This window comes from Ochotona curzoniae, unplaced genomic scaffold (genome assembly GCF_017591425.1).
Source record: "Ochotona curzoniae isolate NIBS_2020 unplaced genomic scaffold, NIBS_Ocur_1.0 scaffold_3208, whole genome shotgun sequence".
Taxonomy (NCBI): Eukaryota; Metazoa; Chordata; class Mammalia; order Lagomorpha; family Ochotonidae; genus Ochotona; species Ochotona curzoniae.
The window spans coordinates 30,813,348-30,825,999 of NW_024467106.1; the positions used below are offsets into that span (position 1 = coordinate 30,813,348).

At 49.0% G+C, this 12,652-nt stretch overlaps 1 protein-coding gene across 1 annotated transcript in view; it reads right to left on the reverse strand.

The window, feature by feature from the left end:
- Nucleotides 1–305: 305 nt before the first annotated feature.
- RECK (reversion inducing cysteine rich protein with kazal motifs) overlaps nucleotides 306–12,652 on the reverse strand; it is a 71,037-nt gene continuing 58,690 nt past the window's right edge. The window contains exons 15-21 of the mRNA XM_040963022.1: nucleotides 10,708–10,830; nucleotides 7,609–7,780; nucleotides 6,552–6,744; nucleotides 5,292–5,502; nucleotides 3,685–3,758; nucleotides 2,697–2,852; nucleotides 306–1,809 (exon numbers count right to left, since the gene is read on the reverse strand). Of these exons, the coding sequence (XP_040818956.1) occupies nucleotides 1,585–1,809; nucleotides 2,697–2,852; nucleotides 3,685–3,758; nucleotides 5,292–5,502; nucleotides 6,552–6,744; nucleotides 7,609–7,780; nucleotides 10,708–10,830 (1,154 nt within the window). The 3' untranslated portion in view covers nucleotides 306–1,584. The remainder of the gene's footprint in view (nucleotides 1,810–2,696; nucleotides 2,853–3,684; nucleotides 3,759–5,291; nucleotides 5,503–6,551; nucleotides 6,745–7,608; nucleotides 7,781–10,707; nucleotides 10,831–12,652) is intronic.

The following is a 12,652-nucleotide window of genomic DNA, read 5'->3' on the forward strand; positions in this document are numbered from 1 at the left end:
TCCTGCCTGCCACCGCCTGGCCTCTGCCTAGGGCCAGCTCTATTCTAATGGTCCATCACTGCTCTTGTAGTCCTGGGCTTGGGGCAACAGCACTGCATGACTGCTTATTCCAGAGCCATGGATTCGGCTCAGCCACCCATGCCTGAATGTTTCATTCTGCACCCCATGTTATCCAAAAGGCTGAGAAGTGATTCACACTGCTTGGAAGGACGCAAGGTCATATAAAAGTATTTTTATTAAAATAGAAAAGCTTTCTAGTATATTGCATTAAAAATATTTATACATAAAAGAAAAGCAATTGCAACAAACATGCTACATCAGCTCGAGATATTCCAAAAGCTTTAAGTGCCCACTTTTCAACAACCTTTTGGTATAATAAGCATATCTTTATATATTTCAGAGGGTACATATAATACTGAAAAAATACTTCATGTAAAAATCTAAGTTCAGGTGCACATAAACAGGTATTTCATTGAATAGCTTATTTGAAACTGTGAAACACATTCAAGGCATTTAATTTCAGACAACATGCAAACAATTTAATCTTAGCTTGACATTTTTAAATATATAAATCACAATTCTTTATAATTCTATATCAAAAAAGACGGAACTCTTATCTACATTGTGCACATCCAACAAAGCAAGTGTGTCTTCATGAACGGAAAATTCCAGGTTCCCACACGTGATTGTCGCTTTACAAATATGGCTATTCCCCTTCATCATAGAGTAGTGAGGTCATGTGTCAATCACACACACCACTGGTTGTTTCACTTTTTGGCAGTTATCTAAAGTAGCAGCAACTGGTTTAAAGGTTGATGTCTAAAAAATTCTCAATGTAGTGAATACTGAAAAGTATATATATATATATATGCATATATATATGATTAATATAAAACTGCATAAGGCAAGATGCTCAGATGCAACGTAGCTTGTCCCTTTCACAAACATCACAGACGCAGATTGGTGGCCACTGAGATTGTCCCTCCTGACACAGCATTAGCTGAATGCCGTCCAGGCAGCTTGCTTGAGCCTAACATGGTAGATGGGGCCCTGAATTTGGGAGAGCTCATTCCACTTTGCCTGGTGCTTCTGGAATGTCCAAGGTGCTGTAGCTTTATGTTATAGTATCTACCATGGCAGCTCTCCCACCCTCCAACCCTGGTTTCTAGATTAGAGGAGGTACTTACCCAGAAACAGATATGGAGTGTGTGGGGGTCGGTGGAGGCCCAGATGCTCAAGACCTGGCTGGAGTGAGTCAGCTTGCGACAAAGCAAGCAGCCCTCTTGGCAGTGCTGCACATACTCACTCCGTGTGCTGTGGAGTGGGGTGCCCACCTAGTAAACGGCTGTAAGCATGGCAGAGTGACCCACCAGAGACGGCCTCCTCCCTTGGCACTCCTCCTTGCACATTAGTAAACTGCACAAATGTGGACACACCAAGGAAGGACATTCTGGGGGGTTGGGAGGGATTGGGGATGATGCGGGGAGAGAGCTCCTTCAGCACTCTGCAGCTCCAGCCCCCGGTCCCAAAGGTCTTCCCCAGGTGGAAACATGAGGTGGAGGAATATTTCGCCCCAGTGGGCAGTCAATTCTGTGTCCAGAGCAAATGCAATGTAAGGCCCAGGCTGAGGAGGAGGAGGAGAAGGCAGAGGCAGGGTGGGCTGGCTCGGGTGCTGGCTGCTGGCAGGCTGCTGGAGATCTGGACCTGGGAAATGATGAGGGCTGAGAGTGGGACGTGGGCTGCCAGCGTGGGGCTGTCCGAGTTGATGAGGGACTCGATCTTCTCTGCTTCTCTGTTGCAGGCCTCAATCTGAAAGGGGAGACAGGACCCTTTAATGTCAAGTCCCAGAGCCCAGGAAAGGTCAGGCTGGACAGATGCTGCTTGGTCCCAGAGTAGTGCGGCCTTGGCCTTGCAGTCTTTCTTGGGACCGGGGACTGGAGCTGCAAAGTGGCTGAAGGAGCTCTCTTCCCCCATCATCTGATTATGCCAGAATCACGGCAGGGTTGGACACCAAACTCACCTGCGGTGTCTTAATGGAACCACTGTTTCCTGTGTTCTGATCTTGAACACTGCTCAGCCCCACGGAGACGTGGCCGCTTAATGGTGACATGCAGCCACAAGTGTATCCTCCAGGCCACCGTGCAGTGACTCACGGCCAGAGGATGGTCCTCTAGGCCCACTTGAGCAGGAGGCTGAGCATAGATCAGCCACCATGGGTCACAAACTGCCCATCATCCTCTTCACTTGCCCCCTGCCCCTTGCTACCTGGCTGCTGATAGGTGGGACCCATGAGGGACGGGTAAAGAAGAAAAACAGGGACCACATGAGTGACTCTGATGCCCTAGTGGGATGCAGCCCTGAGATCAGAGGCCACTGAGGCTTTGTGGCTGTGTGCCCCATGCCAGCACCATCTCCCACTCCCTCAGCTGCCTGGCCTGTACAAGGGTGGACGTTACTCCGGTCCCTGCCATCTCCGCGCTTGCTCACAGAGGCTTTGTATTCTGATTCTGTGGCAACTCTGTGCCCAGGCCACAGCTGTTCGGACGGTTACTCAGCTGCTCAGCCTTGGTCATGCTCTGCCACCATTTTCCGCAGCTGGCTGCACACCTACATTTCTTCACTTGGATGCTTTCCTGCTCCTGGCTTCTCTCCCCCGTCTCCTCCCCCAAGCCTCCCAGCAGCCTGCCGAAGCCCACCTGCAGGGCTTTGGGGAGGTGATCAACAGGGGTGATGAGGATCACGAGCTCCGACTCGATGCTCAAGTACCCAAACACGTCACACTGGGGCACTGACACATGCGTGCGGATTTTCTCCAGGATGTCCAGGACCGTGATGGGCTTTTTGTTTGTTACCTAGAATGAGAAAACAGCTGCCAGAGGGAAGAATGTGAAGATGTAGCCATTTGGGCCTGATGTGGCAGCCTAGTGGCTAAAGTCCTTGCCTTGAATGCTCTGGGATCTCATATGGGCGCCAGTTCCCATCCAGCCCTGCTTCCCATACAACTCCCTGCACGTGGCCTGGGAAAGCAGTCGAGGATGGCCCAAAGCCTTGGGACCCTGCACCCACGTGGGGACCCAGAAGAGGCTCCTGGCTTTGGATTGGTTCAGCTCCAGCTGATGTGGTGGCTTGGGAGTGAATCAATGGAGGGAAGATCTTCCTCTCTGTCTCTCCTCCTCTCTATCTGATTCTCCAATTAAAAATAAATAAATAAATCTTTAAAAAAAAATGCAGCCATTTCATGGACACAGGACTGGTTATCCAGCTAGGAGGCAGTGCAGGCTGCTGCCTTCCCAGGGCCCTGCTGCCACAGCCAGGAGTGACAGCCAAGAACAGGGACAGAGAGGACTGCTCCAGGGAAGTGCTGGGCTCTGGGTGGTCCCCTGGGGGGGAACGGGGACTGGGTTAAAATCCTATGGGAATCTACCACTCCAGGCCACTGGGCTGTGCCTGTGGCCTCTGACCACAGTCACCAGGCTAGCTTGCTCAGAATGAATGAGGCGTGCACATGTGGGTGACGGAGGGACAGAGCACAGGCCCAAGCCTCACTCCTATTGCTTATGAGTCATGAGGTCTTGGGCATATTTGATTTCTAAGGACTCATTTCTTCACCGACAAATAGGACAAAAAACATACTAAGTTTGAGCAGTAAGGTTTCAGTAGGACTAGGCATACAAAGTTGTTTACCTTTGCAATAGTATCTAGTTTTTCTTGGTCATATAAAACTCTCAACATCCCAGCACATAACGGGCAACATGCACCTGCAGGACAGAAACCATCCATATATGTTCACAATTAGAAGGGAAACATCAACGTGCCTGGTGACACGATTGCCCCTCCTCCCTCTGGAGCCCCTTATTTAGCCTGGTTCCCCACCAGCCTGGGGCCTGGGAATCGAAGTGTCCCCCAAAGTCCTTCCTCCACCTCTGCTTTCATCTGGCAGAGCCTCTCCTGGGGAGGAGTGGAGGAGATGGCACAGAGGGGGCCCGCCTCTCCACGGACACTGGCCGGAGCTGCTCTCCCAGAGCCCCCTGCAAGGCCAGGCAAATGCGTACATTGCATCCCGTCTGACTGCAAGAAAAAGGAGCTGGCACTTTAAGGATTCCATGAGGGCTTGGTTCAAGTTTAATTTATATGGCAGAGTCAAATATGACACTACATTTTATCCCAACAGAGATCACTGGCCATAACCCAGGCTCTCGTGATTCCATGGGAAGCTATTCGTCACAGTCTATATAGTAAGACTTTCTCGCTGATCCGCAGCTAAAACAATTCCAACCAGGCCAACTGTCTTCTGTTTCAATGTCAAATGTCTGTATCCATCAAAACTTCAATTATATATTAATTATTCATGAACTTTATAAAAAGCAAACATTATACATTAAAACTAATAACCCTAATTGTTGTAAATATTTCTTTATCTGGTATCTGGTATAAGATTTTGCTTTAGAAAGGTTACTACATATATTTAAAAATTTATTTTGGGAGCCAGCTTGGTGGCTTAGCAAGTTAATCCTCCACCTTGTGGTACCAGCATCCCAAATGGGTACCAGTTCGTGTCCCAGCTGCTCTACTTCCCATCCAGCTCCCTGCTTGTGGCCTGGGAAAGCAGTTGAGGATGGGCCAAAGCCTTGGGACCCTGCACCCATGTGGGAGACCCAGAAGAAGCTCCTGGCTCTTAGCTTTGGATTGGCTCAGCTCAGGCTTTTGCAGCCATTCGGGGAGTGAACCATCAGACGGAAGCTCTTCCTCTCTGTCTCTTCTTCTCTCTGTAACTCTGCCTTTCAAAGAAACATAAAGTAAGTCATTATTTATTAATTTGAAAGGCAGAATTACAGAGAAAAAAAGGTGCTATAAAGAGAAGCAGAATCTCTGCCTTTTGCTTCGTTCCCAGATGGCTGCAATGGTGGGGCTGGGCCAGGCTGAAGCCAGGAGCCTGGAACTCCATGCAGGTCTCCCATGTGATGTGGATGTAGCTGCTCAAGCGTTTGGGCCATTTTCTTCTGCTTTCATGGAGTTGTATTGCAAATGGAGCAGCTGGGACTGCTGGCATTGTTGGTGGTGGCTTAGCACACTTGTGCCCCAACACTAGCCATATTATCTTAAAATTACTAGACTAGATTACAATTAAATTGACAATAGTTTTTTTAAGGTCAACCCAGAATAATGTTAGAGTTGGTAAGAATCACTTCCAGACTTTTTGAAGAACTGAAACAAACCAGCCAGCTAGCTCTTCAAGGTGACTTGTTCTCTGGAGGCAGAGGGCCAGTCCTCCCTGCCCCACGCCTGCCCACCTGGCGGGATGACGGGTTCGCACCCAGCTGCTGCCAGGGGAGGGCACCTCACGGCAGCACACTCGGCGATGGAGCTGTGCTCTGACAGGACGCCCACAGCCAGGCAGGGCCCATAGTAGTCGACTGCCACGCGCTCCGAGTAGGCGGCGCACACGCTGCTGTACGTCTCCCCGTTGTGCCCGCACACGGGCTCCGGGGTCCTGCAGAAGGGCTGAGAGCAAACACATCGCGGTCAGCCTGGGCACCTCTGCGGGCCACCTGCCCTAACCCATGGTATAGGGCACGTCTCTCCGTTCCCAGGACGGAAAGCAGGCTCAGGCATGACACGGGGCGGGGAGCCCCCCTAAGTGTCAGACAGACCCGTGACTTTCCCTCAGCCTCTGTGGGACTGACGGTGATGCGCACTGTGTGAACTGACAGGAGGCCAACCCCACCGCGGGCATCCCTCCAGCCCCGGCCTCGCCCACACCTCTCCTGTGCCTGGTAATGAAACAAGATGGTTCCTCTCACAAACGGAGGCTCTGTCATCTGCTCCCGCGTGAGGAGAGGGCAGAGATGGGCGGGGCAGACAGACCTGGGAGCCGCCTGGTGGACCGGGAAGACCTCAGAGAGAAACCAGGGCTGGAAAGAGGAAACAGGGAGGAGTTCAGCATGCAAGCCTGAGATAGGTGCAATTGGAACAGAAACTTTGTGAGAGAGAACAAGAGTAGAGGGGACGAGGTGACTGGATTTAACGAGAAACAGTCAGGTCAGAGATGGGCAAGCTGTAGGCCAGAGATGCTCCCTGACCAGGAGGAGGGGCCGGCAGGAAATGAGCATCGCACAGGGAAAGTCCCAAGAAAGCATCCTTGGGGTTTTCTTTCTAACTTGAATAGTAATTCTGCTACCCTCAAAGACAGGGAGATGAGCTGATCTAAAAGGTTGGTGAGTCTTTGAGAAAATGTCAGTGACTTTTCAACACCGCAGAGGGGGCTGCTGTGCAGAACCCTCTGTGGGCTAGCTGATCTCCCTTTCCTCCTGACTGACCTCTGGCGGGTAAAACTGCAAAATCCTCAGAGAATGACAAGGGGTCACTTTCTATTCTCGCCCACATACTACATGTGTTCAGCAACACACATGAGCAAGCCCTCTTTCCTGAACTAGAAGAAACAGCCAGCCCTCCCTGTGGTGGAGGATGGGGCTCTCCCTGTTGATTCATGCAGAGGCCTCGCATGCCGCTCCAGCCCAGTGCTTTCTGCTGTGTCGGTCTCACCACTGTACCTGGCACGGGCCTCGGTAAGACAGGCTTTTCCCTCTTTGGTATAAAGTGCAGAGATTGTTGTGTTCCACGTGGTCTGTGTCACAGACGGGGTCACGGACCTGGTCACAGGCCAGCTGTCGTGGCACACACTCGTATTGGCTACATCCAAATTTAGCAAAAGTCGTCAGGCAGACCTGTGGCTTGGGTACACATCTGAAAAAGAGAAAAGCAGCAACATGAACACCCGTGGGTGCAGGACTGGGCGGGCGGGCGGTACTGACAGACCACTGGGTGAAGCACGGGAGGTTGGGGGAGAGCAAGAGAGCAAAGGAGAGGCTGCGCCCAGGGGGCTCACTCAGAGAGAGGGAGGCAGGTAGACGAGCCCGCACGGTGACCAGCCAAATGCTCATGGCAGTGAGTTCTTTTCATTAGGGATCCTGGAGACAAAGCCAGGAGGAAGTGGCCTTCTAGCTGGGCCTGGAGGGTGCGCAAGGCGTAGGCATGCCAGGTGGAGGAGGCAGCATTCCAGAACACAGATGCTGGTTTCTCAGCTGGGCTCGCAGGAGTCTACCATAAGGAAAGTTGTCAACCAGGTCCTGAAGAACTCAGGAGTCTGTGCTACAACATCAAGCAGCTAATGCTGGGCTGGCCGCCAACCACCTTGCCACTATGGAGGGGTCTGGAAAGAGCTGGTCCTTGCCTCATTCTCAGTCCCTATGGCCCTCCACAGGGCCCAGGGGCATGCTGTTTTTCTGTTTGCCTAATTTTTACAGGAGATATACATACACAGCTTTCCTTAAGAAGACCTATGAGGTCCCAGCATGGTAGCCTAGTGGCTAAAGTCTTCACCTTGCATCCACCAGGATCCCATATGGGTGCCAATTCTAATTCTAGCTAGTCCACTTCCCATCCAGTCCTTTGCTTGTGGCCTGGGAAAGCAGTGGAGGATGGCCCAAAGCCTTGGGACCATGTACCCATGTGGGAGACGTGGAAGGAGGCTCCTGGCTTCGGATCTCATTGTTCGTCTGGCACAGGAGAGAAGCTTTCTAAGTTCTGCTTTTCTGTTGAAGCTCTTACCTTTGAGTTCTTTGGCAGGGGTTAGGATGACATGGATTCTTTGAGATGCATGATCCAAACTCAAACTGATGATCTTGGAGCTTCACACAGCGAGCAATGCAGGCACTGGGGTAAGTACGTCCGTTCTGCCCACACACGGGGACAAACTGATCTGCACAGTTACAGGGCAGCCCTGAAGCAAGGAAACAGACTCAATGGTATGCACTGAGGAGAGTTCCCTTCTCTCAGATTTCCCTATTAAGGCAAATCATTAACAGCTGTAGGAGGTCTCATGGTAAAATAGAATTGTAAATTAAGTTATTACAAATTAACTTTCTTCCTACCGCTGGCAAAGTTTTTGAAAACAGCTGGACTCCAGAAAAACCTTTGTCCCTGGATGGCTTTCCTGTCCTTTAACTGCTGGCTCATGGAGGGTTTGCAGACCCTCACTCCAGCTGGAGACCATGTAAACAAGGCTATATGTAGGAAAAGTAAAGGATGATTTCCCAGTCTGGCACAGGAAATGTAGAATTTAGATGTTTGAAACTGGCTTAGAGGATTTATTTTTAAAAATATTTATTTTTATTTGAAAGAGTTACAAACACAGAGAGACAGAAAGAAAGATCTTTGATCCACTGGTTCACTTTCCAAATGATTGCAGTGACCAGAGCTGGGCTGATCTGAAGCCAGGAGCTTCTTCTGGGCCTCCCATTTAGGTATAGGGTTCCAAGGCTTTGGGCCATTCCCCACTGCTTTCCCAGGCACATCAGCAAGGGATCTGGATCAGAAATGGAAGAGTTGGGACTCAAATTGGTGTCCATTTGGGATGTTGGTGCCATAGGCTGAGGCTTAACCTACTATAGTATGGCATCAGCTCCTTGGGGGGATTTCTTGAATGTTAAAGGTAATACCCACTACAAAACAAGGCAGAATCTGTAAGCTCCTCTCTTCCACTCTCATCTCCTTAGAAAGGAAGAATAACAACAAGATGTTTTCGGTGATTACTGTAATTTTAAGACTTTGAAATTTTTATAAGTGTCTTCTCTCTGTGTCATGTTTGGGCAGAGGTGTTGAGTCCCAAGGAACATGGTGCAGTTTGGGAGAGGTAACATCTCCTTAGACTGCCAGCTAGACATGCACTGACTTAACTTATCCAAGGACACCAAGGGCCGTACATCACAGGGAACAGGCTCTTCCTAGCTGCAAAGTTTATTCTTTAAAAATATTTAGATGTTGCTATGGTTGGGGTTTGGTTTGAGTGTCCCCAAGCCTTCATGGGTTGACATTCAACCCACCTCATGAGATACAAACAGTGTGGAAACTCAATCTCATTTTACAGTAATAGAGGTGAGGCCTTTGGGAAAGATAAGGGTCAGAGGAGGTCATCAGGGCAATTGGATGTTGGTGGGCTTGTAAGATGAGGAAGAGAAATATCACACACGCCTCTGTGCTCTCTCTGGTCATGTGACATTCTGTGCCTACAGACACACACATGCATGTCCCTGCTCCCTGTCTCTTGCCATGTGATGTTCTGGGCTGCCTTGGGACCCTGCCAACAAGAAGGCCATCACCAGAGGAGGCCCCTAGACCTTGCCTCTCTAGAACCATGGGCCCAAACAAACCTCTTTATAACGTAGCCTTCCTGATGCATTTCATTCCGGTCATGAAAAAATGACGAATATACATGATAAAAATACAACTCAAGTTTTCCTTATAAATCTTTAGTCCTTCGTCTTCCCCATATCCTTCTATGGTTTCTCTAAGTAGAATGAATTGTCCTCATCCAGAGGAAAGCAAAGACTACTCATAAAAGAGGATGATAACAGCAGTAAAAAGCAAGCAGGGAATGCTGGCGCTGAGCAGGGGATAGGACTGGGTACTGTTAGCCCTTTTACTTCCCCATCCTGCGCTGTTCACGTCTTAGTTCTCATATCCTCTTTCATTTTCCAATTGGTTGGAGGCAAAGATTGGTAAATCCGTCTTCTCTTCACCCCCCCATTAATCCCTGCTTCTCTTCAGGTTGTAACTTCCAGTCACAAAATGAAGTCACTTTGGTTCAGACCTGCATTAGTTTGCTAACCTGCTCTTTATGCTTCTGTACAAAACGCATTGCTAGTTTCCTGTTTTTTTGGGGCCAGATCACAAGGAGTAACATGCCCTGCCAGCAATCCTTGGCTCCACCAATCACTGTATGATTTATTCACTCACTGTCCTCATGGCAGCCTCTTGCAGTTTCTGTAGCGCACCCAGTGTTCCCACGGCAGCCTCCTGTGGCTGTCCAACTCATCTGGTTCCCATGGCTGCATAATTCACGCTTTCTATAAAAACCCATCTCTCACCTCGGGATCACTCTCTGAAGGAAAGGAGAGCTGACCCCAGCCAGTTGGTTTGTTTACCTGCCTCCTCAATAAACTTTGCTGCTTTGCAGAGTTGTCTGGGCTGCACTTCTTGGGGAGAGGCTCAGGTAGGATACAACAGGTGTTTACGAATTCCAGGGAGGAATCAGATGGCCATGCAGCAGCATGAAATGGAGAATAAGGGTGGGAACTTAGTGCAGAGTACTGCACCTCTGGTAAAAATGAGAAACCAAGAGAGGCCAGTACACTGTGCTGTTAGTGTTGACAGTGGCAACTTTGCAAAATAGCATCCCACGTCAGCTTTCCACTTCAGCTGGTCTGAGCACAAGGCCAGCAGCAGGCGGCACAGCAGAGCCAGAAGAGTAGTACTCTGGGATGCTGTTGGTAAGAGAAAAAGTGACTCTGAAAGCTAAGGTAGGCAGAGGGAGAAGGTGATAAGAAAACTTGGGAAATACATGGACATTTTTGGCTATTGTGGTAGAAATAAGTGGAGGTATTTTACCAGGTAGAAGAGTTCCCTCCAATTAAAACCATCCCAGTCACTGGACTGTTCTTTCTTTCTCACAGACGTGCAGAACACTAGTGCTGGCAGTGCCCCCAGGAGAACAGCTGAATGCCTTCAGTTCATGGAGGATGAGGCTAATCTGCAGAGGGGGACAGTGTCTTGCCCTTGGAGTCTGTGTTCAGTCGGCTGTGCACATGTGTGGCTGAGGCAAGATGAGGGGAAGTCGTTTGGAGCCGCAATGGGCCCGCAGGGCCTCACCTGTGAAGCTGCGTCGATCATCTTCCGCACTGTGCTCACTGAGGCAGAGGCGTTCAAAGCACACCAAACTGCCAGCAAAGCAAGAACAAACATTGCAGTTGATCTTAAAGGATGTTCCATGACCTGGGACAAAGAGAAAGAGATTATTGACCTATAAGCATGCACTGAGGAACTACAGCATGAATCGCAAAGCTTTAAGATGGAAATACTTGAAAGATGACTTTTGAATATAAAAACTCAGGCATTAAATCTGGTATTTATACTTCTTAGTGTGTCCTGTTCTTCCTCTAAGCCCAGAAGAGCTGGCCTGGGCAGCATGTGGCCTAGCCCCTGGGAATTCTCTTGAACCTCAAGGACTCTTCCTCTCCTCTGGACTTTTGCTCATCTCTCAGGCCAGCCCCAATGCCATCTTTGGATTTTGGATTTGAAGCCTGTCATGAAGTCCTGGCAAGAACGATTAGCTCCCAGAAGAGCACCTGAGTCAGCAACTTTTTGTGGCTCAGATTCTCCACCATCTTCCATGACGGCACTCCCCTCCCAGTGTCAGCCCCACAGGCATTTAGCCACTGAACAGAAAGAGTGATTTTGTTTTTCCTAAGATATTTCTGGGACACAGGATACCTATCTTCACATTTTAGCCAAGCAGAACATGGATTAAAAAACAAATATGTGACTTTCTCTAGGTGTAGAAATTTACAAGTTTACTTTAGCCAAGGGCACTCCTGTACAAAATCTCACATGAAGGAAACCAAAGCATATCAAAGCTAATCATCATGGTCACTGGGGTCGGAGACTGGAGTGAAGATAAATGAGCAGTGGGGAGGAAGCAAATCCTCATAAGTGACATTTTACCATAAATTTAAAAAAAGATTTATTTATTTTTATTGCAAACTCAGATATACAGAGAGGAGAGACAGAGAAGATCTTCAGTCCAATGATTCACTCCCCAAGTGACCACAATGGCCAGTGCTGCGTCGATCAGGAGCCAGGAACCTCCTCCACGTATCCAAAGTGGGTGCAGGGTCCCAAGGCTTTGGGCCGTCCGTGACTGCTTTCCCAGGCCACAGGCAGGGAGCTGGATGGGAAGTGGAGCTGCTGGGACTAGAACTGGCGCCCATTTGGGATCCTGGTGAGTTCAAGGCAAGGACTTTAGCCACTAGGTCATGGCGCTGGGCCTTTATCATAACTTTTGAAATAATATTAACATGGACTGTTGTTAGATCTATTAAGCAAAAGATGGTAAAGGAAACAACAGGAAAGCAAGACTCTACAAGTTTCAGGGAAAGCTATCAAAGGGCTCACTTTTCAATGTATTCCCAAACTCCTGACCAACCATGTAACTCCTGTCCTTGCTTGCTTCCCAAGGTGTGAGAGTGGAATCTCATCCCAGGAAGTGGGGTGCAGTTGAGGGTTAGGAAGGAGGGTGCCATGTCTCTGCCTGGGCAGGGCTTTGGGTCAAGTAGGCTTGGGGCTGGACCCTATGCAGGTTACTTATGATCTGGGTGACCTCTTTGAGCCTCAGCTCCCTCTCCTAGGGAATAGGTAACAGAAATGCATCTATCAAAGCAAACCTGGAGGATTCAAGGAGATGAGGAAGGCAAGATGTAGCATTGCGCTTGGCACATGATTACAGTGAAACAAGTGTTAGTCAACCACTAACCTCTTTTTTGAGGGGACTTCCAAGAACGTGCTATAGAAGTCTTAGTGTTTTGTTCATTTCAAAAACACTGCCCAGAAAATCCAATGTGTAATCTTTGGTGAGAATTCATTCAATGTTCTTCTTACAAAGTGAAGATCACCAATGACATATTAAAATAAAAAACAAGGGCAAGTGTTTGCCTAGCAATTAAGACTCCAATTAAGATATCTTGGAAAGTTGGCATTGTGGCATAGTTGGTTAAGCTATGGCTTGCAACACTGGCACTGGAGTACCTGTTCAAATCCA